The following is a 20,275-nucleotide window of genomic DNA, read 5'->3' on the forward strand; positions in this document are numbered from 1 at the left end:
CAGCGGGCGGCCAAGGGGCGGCTGGGCTCGACGCCTTGGAGTGAAGGGCCCTCTCCTGGGCTGGATCAAGACACAGAACCGCAGGAACGGGGCCGAGAGGCTGCCTGCTGCCCAGGCCGGCCGTTCATTTACCCCACAAAGCTCCTGACCTAGTCTACTGAAGGCTTCAGTCCATGAATCCTCTGAAAACCTACACAAAACGTCTGTGTATCTACACTTTCCTGGGAAGAGGGTCCACAGATTTTAGGACTCGAAAGCCTCTGAGTCACCAGTCCAGACCCACAGATCCGAGCTGGAAGCACAGAGCCCTGATCCCACACGTGGGCTGGGGCAGCTCGGCAGGACCCAAGACAAAGCCCCCGCGGGCCACCCAGGCTGTACCTTCAGGGTCTACCTCCCCTCAACATAAGAAGCTCAGGGGGTAACACTTCGGTCCCTAGCATTTAACAGTTCTAGCCTGTGGTGATAAATCTGAGTAGCGACGTGCAGTCACTGTGACAGCAGCACAAGCATGGTCAGGATTCAGAGCGCCAGGAGTCACATCAGAAGCTGCAAACAACACACACCTCCCACGTATCTATGTTAATATAAAGAACAGCCGCTGATCTTCACAATGTTTCTTCCAGGCGGGCAGCCATGGCCTTCACTCGGGGAATGGGGCAGACCAATGACAGAGGCAGAGGCACCATCGCAGGAAGAAAATGCGCAGGGGGTACACGCCCCCTCCCCCCCGCCCCTCCCACATAACCCACACACACACTCGCTCTCACACTACACACACAGACAGAAGTAACAGGCCTTCCGAATTAGCTTTCCAGACAACTGAGATCGTGAGCCTTCAGTCCAAAGGCATCTGTCACGGCAATCGTAAATCATATTAACCATTTCAAACAAAGTTTTTTGCATGGAGGTAAATTTGAAATTTGTTTCGGTTTTTAAACAATTCAAAACTAATGAGAAAAATTCTTTAAAAACTTACCTTCTAACGGCGACAGACTTGGAGGTACAGTTGCTTGTTATGATGGGTATTAGCCTAGGGATGTGTGTGTGCTGCGGAAAAGAACAAAAAACAGGCGAACATTTGAAAATGCAGAGCTAAGACAACCACTTCTTTACTAACCTACCTAAAGCACCTGCATATTCAGATTAGAATTCACTGAGTTTAAAAAGGAGAAAGACTTTCATTGGATATTGCCAAAGGGCATGACAGAATTTACAGAGCCAAAACAGGCAACGTGATGACAAGTCAGTCAGTCTAAAATCAAAACAAATCACTGGTATGAAGTCTAAATTACCTGAGCAGTAGAGATCTGAATGAGTAAAAAGCAGTCAGCAGGCCAATATAGTTTAATACTATTTCAACAGAAATGTCTGATAACGGCTTTTGGTTTAATACCTGAAGTAGGCAGTGCAAACAGTAAGAACTACAAATAATATGAAGTAAGCAACCCACAGTAATCACGAATATTCTGGATAGATTTCAGTTAACATAAAGACCCAGTTTCAAGGGTTGCCTCTGGGGAAAAGGGACTTGACAGTGGGGAGAAGGTGATGCGCAGAACTTATTAAGCCTTTGTGAACTATTAGGTTTTACTGAAAATCTGCACGTAAATTACTTGGCTAATTACTTGGATTTAAGTAAATGAGTGTTTTGAAAACTTAACTGAAGATAACATTTTGTTTCTGGGCTTATGTACAATTATTTAAATAAAATGTCAGGCGAATAACAAACCACAAGCACAAATACCTAAAATGGAACAGCTGGGGAGAGAAGAACAGAAGTGATACCTGGACACATAAAGAACAGAGTATAAACTCAGAAGCAGACACCCGTGTTCAAATGTTTAAAACCAATGACGGTGGATGAGCAACACCTCAGTAACTATACATCACACCCACAGTTCACACTAGGGAACGTAAAAGGCTCATGTGCGATAGTTACGTGGGGTAAAAAGGCCAATGTTGTACGTACGGTATTATTCCATGTACATAATCACTCAAACGAAAAGTGTCTCTGATAAGTGCTTATCAACCAGCAATATTTACCACTTGCTTAGTCTATGTATGGCCCCAAAACATACTCACCCGAATGATTAACCTAACAGCTACAACACCAGAGGTGGCCATAATTTTGGCACTGTTCGGAATTAAATTAAAGATCGTTGGCATAATGGCTTCAGCTCCATGGTCAAACTTGTTCCCCAGCACTGATGACAGATGCCTATAACCAGAAATGAACACTGAACTGAAGTCATAGTTCTTTCCAACAGTGTAGCACATAACCCTCTTAACATTTTAGAGCCTTCATGTAAAGTTATCTAAGGATAAAGGTCTAAGTAAAATACTCTACAAATACTTCCAATGTGCATATAGAGGACTTCGCAAATAGCCACTAGCCCAAGAGTTTGCTATTTTTTTTTAAATAAATAAATCACTTCCAACTAATGACTCTTAAAATAGCAAAAAACAAGTTAGTCATATACTAATTAAACACAAATATGAAAAAGCTCTTTCACCCCCTTTTTTTCTTTATTTTTAACATACAACATTCACACTTCAGTGTCTCAGGTCAAAACTTTAAACAGCTGCAAAGCCACCTTACTATTGCTGCTGCTCTGATATTCTAACATATTTTCTAAGACAGAAGTTTTAGATACTGATACAGGTTTAGTGAGGATAAAAAAAAATTTCCCCGCAGTACATGCCTTTAACCTTATAGCTACAGTACTCTTCTAGAAACAAACATTCTAATAATTATGCTATCACCTGCCAGCAAAATCAGTGAAAAAGCTGAGGAAAACAGTTTACAAAATTTCATTTTTTCATATTATTAATAACTGCTTCAAGTTTAAAATAGAGGCTTCAGAGCTAAGTCACTGAATAAAATTTAAAATCTGTCAGACTTAACATAACTGGTCAGGAACTATTGTAAAAGTGTTAACAGAAGCGTAACTGGAATGGGTCTTGGAGACCAGTTGAAAGTTCCGTGAAAGAAACCCAGTGGGCGTATTCAATGAACCATCTCTGAAGCACCGTCATGAGGCTATTTTATGATGTGAGAATCGGGAGCATCGCAATCCTTACCCCAAGGTGATACAAGCCTCCCGCACTACCTGAGAGCGCAGATCCTTAGCCGATAGTTTAAAGGCTCCGTCCAAAAGACGCAAATGTTGGAAGAAGTTATCATACTCAGCAGCACCAGCCAAAAGTAAAGATCTAATCTTTTTTAGCTAAGGGGATGGAGAAAACGAAGAGACAGACAAAACAATGCTTAGAACAGAATATACAAAACAACAGAAGCCATCAAATATTAGAGATCAATATCAAAGTTAAATGATAGAGTTTTCCAAAAAGAATTCAGCCAACTAAATAGCTGCTGATATATCTAGGTATCATAAATAAGAACTAGTAATTTTTAAAATTAGTGTCTGTGATAAATGGATTACAATTCTTCTGTAAAGCGTACTTTTTAATGGGAAACAGTTTAGTGACTTACACATGCTGTGATGCTAAGGACAGAGTAACTAAACCCTCACTGTAGCCTGTAAAAGCTCCTTCCCTGAGCTCACCTTCCCCCGCACCCCACTCCAACCGCCATTCACTCAGTGAATCATAGGAAGAAGCGACGCTACAGCCTTTGCACAGTACGCGCCACTGTGTCTTTACTAAAGGGCCAGTGTGCATCCAAAACAGACACACAGCAGTGTTCCCAGCCCTCTCCCTGCCAGACAACCAACGCATGATCGCTCTCCTCAGAAAAGACACGCCTTCACGTAATGCCCCTGCACTTTAATGTTCGGCCCACTTCTTTTCATTAATCCACTTTTTTTTTTTTTTCTTTGCGGTACGCGGGCCTCTCACTGCTGTGGCCTCTCCCGTTGCGGAGCACAGGCTCCGGACGCGCAGGCTCAGCGGCCACGGCTCACGGGCCCAGCCGCTCCGCAGCATGTGGGATCTTCCCGGACTGGGGCACGAACCCGTGTCCCCTGCATCGGCAGGCGGACTCTCAACCACTGCGCCACTAGGGAAGCCCCATTAATCCACTTTTAAAAACAGAGGGAGCAGAAGTGCTGTGAAGAAAGCAAGGGATAGAGAGATACACACTGAAAATGTCACTAAAAAGCCGCTTTCCTGGCCAATGGTCACAGAACTACATCTTTACTGAGGTCGTAGGAGCGGCGGTCGTACCACAGGTAGGTCTCTGCTAAAAGTACAGGATACACAAAAAGATAGAAGCTGGCATGTTTGAAGAACAGAAGTGAAGTAATCTACTAAAAAGGCGACGTGTAAATATGGAAGCTTATATTTAAAATATTTACTACTTAAAATTCATCAGAGCTGCACCCCAGTTTCAAAACAAAGTATTCAGACCGTGTAAATATCGAATGCAAATGTAATCACACAGTCAGTGGCTTACAGCGGTTACTCTTTGCTCCCAATCATGCTTGTCATCAGATAATATTTCCCTAATCTTGTTTATGGACTCCTCAAGGTCTCGGCTGGAGTAAATCTGTAAGCAAAATTAATTTACAATCAATAGGAGAAAATTTACAGAATAAACAAAGATTATTCCTTAATTACCTGAAGTCAAGGGCACTTAGTAAACCCAGTAAAAGAAATTATTTCATTTTTCAGAAGGGCCTTCAAGATAACATCTAGTCAAGTTTGTCTTAGATTGAGCTTCTTTCCTGCTCTGAATGCATACCGACTAGATCCGATGCCCACGTATGGATAACCTTGCCTCAAATATGGCTTTACTATAAGTTAACAGATAATTTCATGTACAAAAGAGAAAAAAAGCCCACTGGGGAACCGGCAGTGATGCACAAGTCATTGATTACTCTTAGCGTTTTTTGTAACACCACATTATACAGGCAGACCTCGGAGACACTGCCGGGTCGCTTCCAGACCCCTGTCATAAAGTGAATACCGCAATGAAGCAAGTCACACGAATTCTTTTGGTCTCCTAGACTGTAGTCTATTAACTGTGCAATAGCATGATGTCTTAAAAAAAAAAGTGTGCGTACCTTAATTTAAAAATACTTTCTTGCTAAAAGATGCTAACCATCCTCTGAGTCTTCAGTGAACTGTAATCTTTTTGCTGATGGAGGGTTTGAAATATTGTGAGAATTACCAAAATGTGACACAGAGACACGAGGTGAGCAAATGCCGCTGGAAAAAGGGCACCAACAGACGTGCTCGACGCAGGGTGGCCACGGACCTTCAGTCTGTAAAACTGCAGTATCCGTGAAGCACAACAAAGCGAAGCGCAATACAGCAAGTACGTCTGTACTTGCAACTTTAAATACTTTCAGGTCTGCTCTCTCATTTATCCTCACATATTACTCATAAGACGGTGGGGGGGGGGGAAACCAAAAACAACCAAGAGTGAGGCATGCTGGGAAGGTCAAGGACGTAAGGATGGTCCTGAGCCTAAAACACCTGTTACCTGCTTTATACACACACACGGCAACGAAGCAGCAGGTGACAAGGGATTCACACAGACATTAAGCGCTGTAGGAATCCAGAGCACGGACACCTGATGTAGCACAAGCCCCGATCAACGAGAGACAGTGCTGAGGCACAAAGCAGTCTGAAAAGTGTGGCTGTACCCCAGCTTCTGTCAATCAACTCTGCCACATCTGTTAGGTGGTACTTAACAAGGGGAGCATCAAGATGGAATAAACTAAGATTTTATGAAACCATTTTTTGTAGTTTTCAGACACCCAAATTCTTCAACTTTACAAACTTTTCTTTCTGAGGAAAATCCCTACATAAGCATGCTTCTTTATTCTCTCTTCTAACCTAATCCCTCATTTCCCCCTCTTTTAGGTGACCTAACCCACACACTCACTGCAGGAGCAAGCTACTTCTCTCAGTTCTTACTGAAAGGTCATCCTGGGCCGTGACTTTCGCTCTTCTTTTCCTGGTCTGCAACCTCAGATCTCCTGTGGGCTTGACAGTCAGAATTACCCTACCTAGTAAGAAACTCCGCGCGTCGCACACTTGAAAAGTGAAACTTGAAGCATAAGCCCATCCTTGTTTTTAACCAAACGAAACATCTTCACTCACCTGGACTACAGGCACATCATCAAATGCTTTAATAAAGTCCTCTTCATCAACAGCACCAGCTCCCTCTTTTGCAGCTATAAAAAAGATCAATTTTTAAAATGTAAACAGTGTGCATCGGAGGAGTCTGAAGATACAAAATCAAAATTATATTTTGGAAGATTTGTAACTATGTTTTAAGTCTTAAGTTTAGAGTTTTTGTGGCATTGACAAGCATTATAGACTTTCAATATTACGATAAAGTATAGTAATTTTACAGTGTAACGTATGTTAGCTTAAAACCATTTAAAGACACTACTTGCTTAAGGAGGGCCAGTCTAGCCGTTAAAGGATTTAGATGGTTTATACTGTATTAATGTATAAGTCTTTTCAAAGATTCCAAATAAACATATAATAGAAATTTTAATTCTTCAGGGAATAAATGAAATTATGTCATTGTTAGGAATCTAGCAATTCTGTGAAACATTCAAATAAGTTCTAAAGAATTTAACAGTTTCATCTCAACTTCATATTGGTCTCCAAACATTATTTCGAAAGAAAAAAGGAAAAAAACATTTTCATTTCCTTTAACTCATGATAACTGTCAATTTTTCATGTACATGTCAGTTGCAAGTTGACCCCACGAAGTTGCTGTAAGATACTCCGTTACTTAAAAGTTGTTATAATTGCTATCATTTGGGAGGAAGCTTTTTCTGTTTGCTAATATGAGCGTCACTTCACGTATGAAAATCATGTGACATTTTATCATATGTTTTTTCTTCATAATAAAGGTTTCCAAATGGTTATATACAGTCATCCCTGTAACCCTCATTAATGATTTATATTGATTAGTCCAAGTGCTTTTCTAGAGCTTCTTACCAGACAAGTTATCTGGAGTTTGAGGTGCTCATGGACCACCTAGACAGAAAGGGCTTTAAAGACAACTCGTTACAGTGGTAAATACGTGTCATCACTCTTGATGACTATTACTCTGCATTCACAAGCAAACTACACACAGACAACAGTAACACACTGTGAGTGGTGCTCTGTGTCTGCTTTAGGTTAGGACTGCGTCCCACCGAGCAGATGGGTGCTGAGCTGAGCGCTCCTCTGTGTGAGGCCTGGCACCACATACCGAAGAGGACTCGTGGGCCAAGCACAGTCCCTGGGCCCGAGGCATCTGACGGGGAGCCAACAGGGAAACTCACGACTATGGCGTTAGACGAAATGGAAAAGGACAGGATCAGGTCTGAGGGGAAGACAGGGTTGGTACCGCTGCACAATCTACACAGGTCGGGTTTGTGCAAGGGGAACAGTGAGGGAAGGGAAGGAAAAGAAGTGGTCTGATGCCACAGAAAATTTCTAAGCCTCGTCTATGGAACGGATGCTACTCAAAAACGGATCAAAAAAACACATTAGGAAGATTGTTCAGGGCTTCCCTGGTGGCGCAGCCGTTAAGAATCCGCCTGCCAATGCAGGAGACACAGGCTCGAGCCCTGGTCCGGGAAGATCCCACATGCCGTGAAGCAACGAAGCCCGTGCACCACAACTACTGACCCTGCGCTCTAGAGCCCACGAGCCACAACTACTGAGCCCGCACGCCTAGAGTCCGTGCTGCGCATCAAGAGAAGCCACTGCAATCAGAAGCCCGCGCAACGCAATGAAGAGTAACCCCCGCTTGCCGCAACTAGAGAAAGCCCGTGCGCAGCAACGAAGACCCAACGCAGACAAAAATTAATTTTTTTTTAAAAAAAGTACTGATACATGCTCCAACAGAGATAAACCTCAAAAACATTATGCCAAGGGAAAGGAGCCAGACACAGGAGACTGCATATTGGATGCCTCCATTTCTATGAAATTTCTAGATAGCTAAATGCCTAAAGACAAAACATGGGCTGGGGAAGGAAGGAACGGGGAGGAACTGTTTAAAGGGGATAGGGTCTTCTTTTGAGGGATGAAACTGTGTTGCAACCAGGCAGAGGTGGTGGTTGCTCAACACTGTGAAGATAATAAATGCCACTGAATTGTTACCTTTAAAATGGTTGATTTCATGTTGTATGAATTTAAGCTCTTTAACAACAACAAAAAAAAATTTTAAGGAACCAAAAAGTAAAGGATTAGAAAGAACTAGGAAGAGCAACACAAACGTAAGAAACGAGCCCAGCTCTTCCCTCTGCCGCCAGCACAGCTCCCGCTGCGCAGAGACGCTGTGCAGAGGCTACGTGGGCGCTGAGCCGCTGAGTCAGGACACGCCGCCCGGGGCTGCTGCAGAGAGCAAGAAAGGCCAGCAGGAGGAGGTGGCGTCCTAACGCGGGTCCTCACTTCGGCGTTACCTCAGCTCAGCTGGCTGAGCCAAGAGCCCACTGCTGACAGTAAGCGCGGTTCTAAGAGCAGCAGCTATGTGAGTTTTTTGGAGGTAAAAAATTTACACAACTATAGTAAATCAACTATACTTCAATAGCATTTTTTTTAAAGTAGGTAATTTGCATGTAAATTTAAAATGTGACAGTCAAATGAAACCTGTCTATAACAAGGACTCAAAACTGCCTAAATTGGGGGATGGGATAGCAGGGGGATTAGGGAAGAAATCCTTATAAATCAATGTTCAAAGCCTCAGGGAGCTAATCCTTACCATTCACTAATTCGGCATCCCTACAGCAACAAAATACATTTTAAAGACATAAGGTACAATCTGACTTCTGGACGGTCTCAGTCTTTTCTTTTTTTTTAATTTTATTTATTTATTTTTGGCTGTGTTGGGTCTTTGCTGCTGCACGCTGGCTTTCTCTAGTTGCGGTGAGCAGGGGCTACTCTTTGTTACGGTGCACGGGCCTCTCATGGCGGTGGCTTCTCTTGTTGCGGAGCACGGGCTCTAGGCGTGCGGGCTCAGTAGTTGTGGCTCGTGGGCTTCAGCAGTTATGGTTCGTGGACTCTAGAGCGCAGGCTCAGCAGTTGTGGCGCTCGGGCTTAGCTGCTCCGTGCCATGTGGGATCTTCCTGGACCAGGGCTCGAACCCGTGTCCCCTGCACTGGCAGGCGGATTCTTAACCACTGCGCCACCAGGGAAGCCCGGACAGTCTCGTCTTGATACACAGCAACTGGCTGAAAGGCCCCCTGGTAGTGTCAGGCATGGCTGGAGCCCGAGGCCATCAGGGTACCACGGGCTCTACTCTGTATTGGGTTCACGTGCCCAGAGGCTCTGCCTCAGCAAATGTGGCAACACAGCAGCTCAGACTTACAGCCTACCAGCTTATCAGCATCCACAGCAGAGAACTAATTTAATTCAAGAAGAGCCAGTGGAAGTGTACTGCCAACAGGATTACTTCACCTCTTAAGGACGCACAAGGCAAGTATCACGCACGTCTGGTTTTAAACGTCGGCAGAGCTGACCCCGCGGTACCACACTGGGCTCGGTCCTACCTGAAGACTTGGATCCAAGAGTGGCTGAGCCGAGCCTGCGGGTAGTCCCCATTCCAACGTTTCTGCGGGAGCTTGCTGGAGCTTTGGATGACGTAGAGCTGGCAGAAGAAGGCCTATTACCATCCACAGAATCCTCATCATCAAAATTTTTATCTGAAGAATAAGCACAGACATCGTTTTTTGTTTTCATTTTTAAGTACTTTTTCACCTGAACTGAAAACAGCAACTAGTCTCAGAGATGAATGGCTTGCCAACTCTTTTGGAAACTGAGGTGCCCATCCAGGTCTAGAAAAAAGCCTTAGTTGAGTCCAGAATGCAGCTACAAACATCCTGTTTGCTTTCACACATCTGGAATGCTCTCCACCCCAATTCTGGAAAACCATAAAGAAGAAAATAATCTCTCATAAAACTACCACCTAGGAGTATACTTTAACAATTTGACATATTTATGACCATTCTCTCATGCATTTTTTTAATAGTTAACATTAAATATATTTCATTTTTGGATACTGTGTATTTCAAATACGTCCATTTTACCACATGATGAAACATTCTTCATAAACACCATTTTCACGGTTCCATGGTACTTTGCAATTGGAAAATGGCACAAATGAAAAATACTTTCATTGTTAGACATTTAGGGTGATTCTAATAACTTACCATTAGAAATAATATTGCAACAGATATCTTTCTACTTGCATCTTTGTTTGAACTTCTAATAATTTTAAGGAAAAAAAAAATTCCTGGAAGAAGGATTACTGGGTCAAAGAGTATAATAAAGTTTTTGATGGGTACAGCCAACCTTATTTTCAGAAACCTCATATAAATACATACTTTTCCTGGAAATACAAAGAAGGGCCTATCTTGCCACACCCTTGCCAATGCTGAATATAAAAAAAAAAAAAAAAAAAAGCAAGCCTCTTCTTTACTGTTGCATTCCTCTTATAGTGAAGTTGAGCATTTTTTCATAAGATCATTAACTTCTAAATGTTCTAAACAGCAGGAAATCCAACCAATATTCCTCAAGTTGCATTTAAAATTTAAAAAAAGAAAACCATCTTTGGGCTTATAAAAATGAACATACTTATGAACAGCATTCTGATGGCACAAAAATTAAAGCTCTCACGATACAGAGCACGTGTGGGTCATTCAGGGGGCTAAACAAAGAACTTAGGAGTCATTAAAAACAAAAAAAGAAAACTGACGTCCATAGCCGGCAATATTCATGATTTCTGAAAACGGGCATTAGATTTTTACCAGAAAGTCTGAAGTAAATAATTGCTGACCAAAAAACAGATACAAATAACCTGTTTTTCTTGCTCTAGTTGCTTCTCAGCTGAACTATCAACAGCCAAGTCTTGTGTCTACTCAGGACCCTAACGTTCCTTACACCTCACCAACAATCCCCTTCAAATCACAGGGCTTCTTTTATTCAACAGTCAGGGAGGGAGGAACCACATCCTCACAAATGCAGATCCCTGTGCAAACAGCTTCCCTCAACACGCCTTTACATTCCCCATCGCCTGGGCAAGCTGTGCTGTAATCCATACAGCAAGGTCTTGCTGATTCAGGCGTCCAGTGGTCTATTAGCACAGACTTCCCACGTGGATTCAGAAGTGATTCTTACACTGCAGAGCACACTGACAAGGCCGCTGCAAGAGTAAAACTTGGTCTGAAGTACAGGACGAGGTCACCCACTGGGCACTGACAGGAGCCCCGAGAGCATGTGGACCGCTGTCGTGACACGGCCACGCTGCGGGGCTGTGTCATTACTCCACTGAGAACAGTGACAGCCCCGGGCTGTGGGGAAGGTTAATAGTGAGTGGGGGACACGACCACGACTATGCTTCACTCAAAAACGCGTGTAAATTGTGTTTAGCTTTGTCTTTCTAACACGGGCAGGCAAGCCATGTAGAAGTGCGCTGTTATTGAGAAGTATTTTCAAGGGGCCGATTTCACTGGAATTCCTGGAATTTCCACTTGCAGCAATGATGCATTAGCAAGGACCTAACCTCTTAAGAGAAACCAGACAGAATATGTAAAACAACTACTTGCAGACAGGACGACAGGCAGTGCAGAGCTGAGATGCCTCAGAGAAGGGAAACAAACAAGGTGAGCTCTACAGTCACCCCAAGTTCCTGCCTGGAGACAATTCCCAGGCCACCCAGGCCAGGGAGCCTGACAGCCTTGCTAAGTGGAGAAAATGAAGACCAGACTCCAGGGGGGCCAGGTAGCTGGGAGAGGCAGGGCCGAGTGCTGGAAAAGAGAGAGCCACACTGAAAGAGAGCTCCAGGCATGGCTTAAGCTCTGGGCCACGCCGTGTGAGTGAGATGCCCTAAGGGAGGGCAAAAAATGGCCAGGAGACTGTAAACTGAACAACCCCCAAAGTCCACACAAAGTAGGAAGATGCTCGAGCACCAGAGCTGGGGTGCTCTCGGTGACTCACTGGAGGCATTCAGTAGAGACCCCAGAGAGAGCAAGCCTAGTAGTGGGGCCAGGTCTCAAGGACAGTAGACAGATCTGCAAGTAACTCAACTGCTTTGCCAAACAAAGCATGACATTCTTTAAAGGACTACGACAAAACGCAGACGCTCAACAACGTAACAGTCACAACACACATCATCTAAGCAAAACTTCATAAACAGATGAGAAGCAGGGAAATGTGGCTCATAATCAGGAGAGAAAAACGTCAAAAAATAGGGACCCACTAAGAAATGACAGAGATGATGGAACCTGCAGACAGGAACATTAAAACTGCTACACCTGTGGTCAAGGAGTAAAGGAACTCACAGACATAATGAGAGAAAAGGAAGGTGTTTTAAAAGGACCAAATGGAACTTCTAGAAATTAAAAAAACACAGTAGCTGAAATGAAAATATCGTTGAAATGGGATTCAAAGCAGATTAGACACTGCAAAAGAAGGGGAAAATGAGAGAATTTAAACACACAGCAATAAAATTTAACCCAAATTAAGCATAGAGACAAAAAAAAGAAAAGCCTGAAGAAGAAAAGAAATAAGAGGAATAGTCTCAGAGATCTGTAGGATGATACCCAGCAGTCTGACACACGTGAAATTGCACTGCCAGCAGAAGCCAGAGGAAAAAGACACATTAGATACTGAGGAACAAAATGACAACAGCTTTCATCAGAAACCATGTGTGCCAGAAGACAGCGGAATGACATCTTGAAAATGGTGAAAGGAGTATTAACCTAGAATTCTACATCCAGCAAAAATATCTTCTAAGAACAGAGGCTGAATTAAAACTTATTCAGACCAACAAAACCAGAATTTATCACCAGCAGACCAGCGCACTCCAGGGAATGCTGAAGATCTTCAGGCAAAAGGAAAATAATAACAAATGGAAACTTGGAATTACATTAAGAAATGAAGATCACTGGTGATAGTAAATATGTGGATAAATGTAAGACTTTCTTCTCATATTTTAACTACTGTAAAAGATAACTGATTATTTAAGGCAGAAATAAAATACTCAACATTTGGTCCCCATTCTTTTTATATTCTCATGTTACAGGAGGATAACCTCACGGCCAGAGAAAGCATCTATGTCGGCATGTGGATATCCAGGCGGTTAGGATATATGTTGCTGTAAGGGATGCCACACAGAAAACTGGGCAAGTATGAAGAGAATGGAAGCGGTTCAGACTCGTCCTCAAAGAGCTTGTAGTTTTAAAAGTTAATCACAACTTGTCCACGTTCACTGCAGATGCCACATTACGTCCGCTGCACCGAGGACGCAGCTGCTTCATCACCAGTGTCGGCGTGGAAACGGCCCCCAAGGAAGGGAAGGGGGAAAGGCAGCCAGTGGGAGGTTTTTTAAAACTGAGCTCCAACAGTCCCGACTCAGCCTCTTTACTTCCCCTTTGGAAACAAATCTAACGGGCTTACTTATTGAATTTTCTAAACAGATTAGAAGCAACTAAATATAGAAATAGCGAGAAAGGGGGATGGAACACAGGAGTTAAGCACAGTGATGTGAATGAAAAGTGACAGTTGAAAGCCCGACAGCTAAACAGAAACTATAAAAAGCAAACACGCACATAGAAAACACCCCGAACTCACAAGGCTTAGAACCCAGTGCAGGGGTCAAATCACGTGTCCCAACCTAAAAGCGCAGTACCGCGTGCCCATCACCACGACGCTGCACCAGCAGGATTACATGATTGTTCATGGGATCCATGTGCTAACAGAGAAAGTAATTCACGTTTTCTATCTGAGTTAGAAATTCAGGGGAACAGGAACGAGGGTGTAGTCATTTACCAGGTTAAATTTGCCCAGAGAGGTGTTTGGAGGATAAAGGTCAATTGAGCCTATTATTTGAAAACTAACACACCGTCTAAAAATAAGTTTGCCCTCTGGTTCCCAGCTTTTGGGACACCCAGAAATTAAAATCAAATCCAAAAGGGGGGTTAGGCTTTCAGAAAGGTACCCAGTTTCAGTTAACTGGGGTTAAATTTCTCTTATGTAGAAGGTGCCGTTCCCGACCCGGACAAATGAGCTGTGTTTGCCACCGCACTCGGTCACAGAGGAGACACACTCGGGATCCAGTCCAGGGTGAGGGGTCTCGTGGTCTCTGGGTCTAATATGTTTCAGTATCTTTCAACTAAATCAATCCATACTGAACTCTACGAGTCACTTAAATTCCCATTTTCTTTAGGCTTTTCAGCTAAGCAGACATCTGTTAGAATACAGCCTCTTTTTCTAGAGCTTTAACTAAGGCAAACACATGTGTGAGAATGAATATTTTTAGCTATGCAAGCTTTTGCTATTACATCAACTTAAAACTTTTCACACATTAAGAAAACATCTGTTACACAGAAAACGTTCTTAGAGAAGGATCGGTTCTCCCTGAGCCCAAAGAAATAATTAATTCTATCTCCTGGCACCACTGCAAAGACTGTCATTCTGAGGGTCACTTCTCTCATGTGACAGCCTGGGGTAGAAACCTGGCATAAGCTCATTGGCGCCTTCGGTTCCTTTAATCTCTTAAAAATCACCCCAGTTCCATTCCCCCTTTTACAGCATTGGGACAAGACATTTAAAAATAACGCGTGAAACTTCTACAGTGTGACACTAATTTTCATCCAACTCTCAATCACCCCACTCCTGGTAACCCAATTGGCAGGCAGTTATCGTGAAGTGAAAAACAGCAGTAAAACAGCATGCCCCAAAGAACTGTTGATACAATAGAGATTTTAAAACACAGAAGAGAACCTTTTGAAAAAATTAAAAGTCCAGAGAGCAAACACAGTCATTCGTGGACTTAGCAGCAAACCAGCCTAGTTCTCAAGGCTGAGTAAGTCTGTGAACTTGTGCTGAAGTCCTCAAATGTGGTCCAGATGCTGGACAGAGGCTGGCGAGCGGCCAGGGCCGGCACAGGCCGGGGCAGAAGCAGTCCCTCCATCGGCCTGAACTGACCCACATTCTGAACCCCCTAACGAAGGGCCGGCAGAGCCCCGGCAGTCTCAGGACTGAGCTGTAACCAGGCTGGATCGGGGGTGATACAAAGCAACAAGCCACACACAGACTCTAGGTCTAAAGTCACCACACAGACCATAGCACGGCACTGTGACTAGAGGTTCAGGTCCAGGAGTGGCAGAAAAACATATCAGTCTAAAGACTGACTTCAAGTTTGGTGTTTAGAACTTGGAATTACAAGTTTTGGATCATATTGTCCGTTTAGAAAATGTATACACTCATCTATGAGGACGAACAAAATGTCACAGAAACTAAGAGGAGGTGTCTGTCCCGTTGTCCATCTGCCAGGGAGGCCGGAACCTAAACCTCCAAGCTTTTCCTCTTTTTTCCCCTGAGGCAGGCTGTGACCCACGCAGGTCCAACGGGGAGAAAGTTCCTCGTTCGTTCTCTTTATAAAGACAACTAACTCCCTGTGTCAGGGTCACTTTGTGGAAGCTGATACCCCAACAGGCTTTCAGCTTCGCCCACTCCCTGTTACTGAAATTCTCCTCCAAGGGAATGAGAAATGTGGCAGCCTAGTAACTGGAGCATAATTAGCAATCCCAAGAGAAGGCTGCACGGAGACACGATAATAAGCCCAAAGGCAGGCTGCTTTCCGTAAATATCCCCGAATATCTTGTCTTGATCTGTCACAGCTCTAAGCCATGGCTGACGGCCCCATACACCAAACACACTCCTGTGTAATCCTGAACACACCATCCTCTGCGAGCCTCCCCGGCTCTGTCCTGCTCTGGGCTGCACAGCCATAAACGTCTTGCCTTTTACTCCGACTCCCCCTGTGATGAGCTGTGTACAGATCTGTTCTGTCTCTCTGTCCCTGGAGCAGACACATTCTTCTGGAATCCCTAACACCTACCACAGAGCCTGGGCCAACACACAGTAGGGCAATCAGATACTTAACTCTGGCAGTCCGCAGGAAAGAAGTCAAAACTTGTGAATGGATGCAAACCATTCTTCACGTATCTTTTTCAGAAGCTTTTACTGCTTTTAAAAATGTATAAGGCTTCATTAGATAATATAGTCAAACAAAGTCTGACAATATCTGAGGGAAAATGAAGAAAGTAAGGTAAATACAATCCTAAATGTTTTTTTAACCTTCCTGATGTCCTACCAGTCAGAAATCTTTATTCCTTTTTTCTGATAAAACATATACCTATTTAAAAATTACAAGTCAAAGCCCTCTTATATCAATCATAACCCCCCAAAATTAAACTGTTCACAACGATATATATGCATTTCCAGACTTCAATGCATGCATAAACCTACCATTATACACACACATATGCAACAAAAACTGTTTTGCCCACTACCGATATTTAGTAGATATTTTTTCTGTATCTGTCTAATCCATTTTGAAGACTACTATTACACTGCTCACATATGTAACATTTGATCCATCGCTTATAGACAGCTCGATTATTTCAAATCTTTCACCCTCATAACACCACTGCAGTCATGTGTTTAAAAGCAGCGACAGTGAATGCACACCTAGGTCTGCACACACCTGCGTGCCAGGCCGTGTTTGGGGCTGTGCCTATTCTCATCAAATGCTCCCGACCACCCTAAGAGGGAAGCACTATCGTGACTCGACGTTAAAGGCGGAAGATCTTAACGCAGCCAGGTACAAGTGCCTAGAGTCACACAGTTAATAACTAAGAGGGGGTGGAGCCAGGGTTCAAGTCTATGTGCATCTGACTCAAGATGCTAGGATCCGAGTTGTGATAACAAACGACCACCACACAAAAAGAGCAATTCATGTAAACCGGCCACTGTGTGCTACGCACGGTGCTCAGTACTTTCTGTGCGTTATTTAATTCTTACAACACGCCTTTGCTTACTTAAGAAAAGTACTTAATTAAGATAATTTCTTAAACATGGAATCATCAGTGACTCTTATGGCTGCAGACACAGAAATCCTCAACAAAGTATCAGCAAACCAAAGCTAGCAACATATAAAAAACTATCACCATGGCCAAGCAGGATTTATCCCAAGAATGGAATGTTGGTTTAATATATAAAACTTAATTTAATCATCATATTAATAAACTAAAAGACAAAAACACATGCTCAGTAGACACAATAAAAGTATTTGACAATACTGGGGCGGGGGGCGGGGGGGGAAGAAGCCTTTCATGCTAAAAACACCACAAACAGGGACTAGAAGGGAACTCCCTCAACCTGATGAAGACTAGCTACAAAACACAAAAAACACACTGTTAACATCTTATTTAATGGTGACAGACTAGATGTTTTCCCCCTAAGATGAGGAAAAAGACAAGAAGCCTACTCTCACCACTTCTATTCAACACTGTACTAGAGGTTCTAGCCAGGACAATTAGCAAATAGGAAGAACTAAAATTATCTCTATTCACAGATGACACAATCTTGTATATAGAAAGTTCTAAGGAATTCACTAAAAAAACTATTAGCACTAATAAATGAGTTCAGAAAGGTCGCAGAATATTAAACCAAAATAGAAAAATCCATTGTATTTTTATACATCAGCAATGAACAATCCAAAAATGAAATTAAGAAAGCAATTAACAAGAACATCAAGGAAAAAAAAATACTTAGGAGTAACTTTAACACAAGTTACGTTACAGCATGTTTGCTGAAAACTGCATAACATTATTGAGAGAAATTAAAGACGTAATAAATGGAAAGACAGCTCATGTTCATGGATCAGAAGACTTATGAAAAGTTACTTTGCTCATTATCCAAACTGTATTTCTCATCCATTTGTCCTCACCAGCTTTGACTTTTAACCAAAGTTGGATGGTGCCTAGAGAGGCATGAAGGTGCAAACCACACTGTCTGCAGCAGGTGGCTGGGTAAAAGGCTGTTTCTCTACAAAGTTCCTACACTCCTCTCCGTCAAAATATGGGGAGTGGGGTAAGTGTACCCCCCCAAATCCAGTCAGTATGGACCAGCAGTGAAACCAAGAAGGACCCTGAGGGGCTTCTGGGCATGAAAGCCTTTTTGTCGCCCGTTTCTTGTAGGCAAGACTCCAGCCTCCATGACCTTCCCTGAGTTCCAAAGGGCGGATTAGAACAGCAACCCCATCCTTGAACTACTGCTAAACAACTCCTCATCAAATTCTCCCAGCTTGGGACACACGGTTTTGAGGGCAGGTGCCCACGGTGTCCCCCTCTGCCTGGCAAAGCAATAAAGCTATTCTTTTCTGCTTCACCCAGAACTCTGTCGCTGGGATTGGATTCGGCACCGGTGCACAGAGAAGCTGAGCTTTTGGCATCAGTACTAACTAGGACCAGTCCTACTTAACAGTGCTCAGTGACGAACACCCTTCAATATCCATATTCTGAAACAAAACTTCCTCTGCCCTGTGTACAAAATTAAGAAATGCTTTTTAAGCATTTCAGAGCACAAGGCGTAGAAAAACTTTAACCTGGCGGGAAACACTGGCACATTTCACAGAACAAAACCGGACACGGCGCGACGGGAGTGACGAGGGTGCTGAGAGTGTGTTACGGCTGCAGTCACCCACTGTCCATCACAGAAAAGCAGAGCTGAAGCACAGGCAAGCTCAACGCCGAGGATGAGTTTCCACCCCCTCGGCCGTGCGCATGTCCACCCGACGCCTGCAGAGCAGATGAGCCAGCAGAGAGGGTGGGGGCCAAGATGGGACGACAAGAGGAAATTCAGTTCAGGCTTACTCATCCCCTAAGAAGGGAGCGAAAAGGGGAAGCAACTGGGGCAGACACGATCAGAAGCTGGAGAGGGACAGGAGAGGTGAGGGGACCCAGAGCAAAGTTGTGCCGACACCGGCACCGCCAGGGACAACTGATGAGCTCTCCCCGCTCAGGTCAGGGCGCGCTTCTTCCTCGGCGTCGGATGGAGAACTTGCTGGCCGCTGCTCTACAGCTACCAGCTCAGGAGAGACGCGGCAGAGCCCGCGGCCGGCCTCGTAGGGGAGGAACGCACAGCAGGCGCTGGGCAGTGAGCCTGTCCCCCCGCAGGGCCACCGGCCACCGGCCTACACCTCCATCAAGACCAACCTCGAAGCTGAAAATGGGGTTTAAAAACGGAGTCCGCCTTCTGCCTATGCAACGTGTATCTCTCTAAATAAACCTGCTTCCACTTTATTTAATTAATTAAAGTAAAATAAAAAGAAGTTTAATAGAATGAAAATTGGCTCCTGTTTCCCTGTCTGTGAAAAAAGGGTGATACTGCCCACCAACAGGGATCATCTGAAGGCAGCCCTCCTCCACTGCCAGCTCCGACAGACCTGGGGGACGCCCCCCTGTAACCACAGTCCTGCCTCGGGGCTGGGCGGGACCCAGAGGCTCTGCCCCACCTGCCACCTAAGTCACGGCAGAGCCTGTCTTTCTGCAGGATTGGGGCCAGGTGGAGGGCAGCCTAGCACTGCTGCAGCCCAAAGAAGGGCGGCCCCAGCCTAAGAGGGAAGCGGGAAGCCAGCAGAAGGCGGCAGAGCAGAGGTCGGGGTAGAGCGGAGGCCAACGCTGCGTCTGTGTGCCTGGGGACAAAACAAGACCCCTCGGTTACCCGAGCCAATTAATCCCCCTTTCTACTTATATACCTGGAGTGGAGGTGTACCATTTATAATCAAGGGGCTCTCTGTACCACTTGAAGGGGGTGTCACACAGATTAGAAAGAATATACGCAAAGGTAGGAAAACTCCAACTGCTCAACAAAGAGCAGCTGTTACACTCTGTCACTGTGTGATGCCCTGAGTACAAAAAAGCAACCTTTCAAAAATATGTGGATTGGGCTTCCCTGGTGGCGCAGTGGTTGAGAGTCCACCTGCCAATGCAGGGGACACGGGTTCGTGCCCCGGTCCGGGAGGATCCCACATGCCGCGGAGCGGCCGGGCCCGTGAGCCATGGCCTCTGAGCCTGCGCGTCCGGAGCCTGTGCTCCGCAACGGGAGAGGCCACGACAGTGAGAGGCCCGCGTACCGCAAAAAAAAAAAAAAAATGTGGATGGAGCTGAAGAATTAGGAATAGAATTCTTTTTTCTTTAGTTGAAGAACAGTTGATCTACAATGTTGAGTTAATTTCTCCTGTACAGCAAAGTGATTCAGTTATACATATACATTCTTCTTTTTAAATATTCTACCCCATTGTGGTTTTATCACAGGATACTGAATATAGTTCCCAGTGCTACACAGTAGGATCTTGTTGGTTTTTTGTCTTTTTATAAATTTATTTATTTATTTATTTTTGGCTGCATTGGGTCTTCGTTGTGGTGCAGGGGCTTCTCATTGTGGTGGCTTCTCTTGTTACAGAGCACAGGCTCTAGGTGCACGGGCTTCAGTAGTTGTCACACACGGG

At 44.2% G+C, this 20,275-nt stretch overlaps 1 protein-coding gene across 30 annotated transcripts in view; it reads right to left on the reverse strand.

Annotated features, from left to right (window-relative positions):
- CLASP1 (cytoplasmic linker associated protein 1) overlaps positions 1-20,275 on the reverse strand; it is a 264,028-nt gene that overhangs the window by 106,312 nt on the left and 137,441 nt on the right. For all 30 annotated transcript variants that reach the window (XM_060302570.1, XM_060302562.1, XM_060302569.1 and 27 more), the window contains 6 exons: positions 9,468-9,620; positions 6,073-6,146; positions 4,418-4,510; positions 3,085-3,230; positions 2,086-2,221; positions 980-1,050 (listed from right to left, as the gene is read on the reverse strand). In XM_060302570.1, the coding sequence (XP_060158553.1) occupies positions 980-1,050; positions 2,086-2,221; positions 3,085-3,230; positions 4,418-4,510; positions 6,073-6,146; positions 9,468-9,620 (673 nt within the window). The remainder of the gene's footprint in view (positions 1-979; positions 1,051-2,085; positions 2,222-3,084; positions 3,231-4,417; positions 4,511-6,072; positions 6,147-9,467; positions 9,621-20,275) is intronic.

This window comes from Globicephala melas, chromosome 7, assembly GCF_963455315.2.
Source record: "Globicephala melas chromosome 7, mGloMel1.2, whole genome shotgun sequence".
Taxonomy (NCBI): Eukaryota; Metazoa; Chordata; class Mammalia; order Artiodactyla; family Delphinidae; genus Globicephala; species Globicephala melas.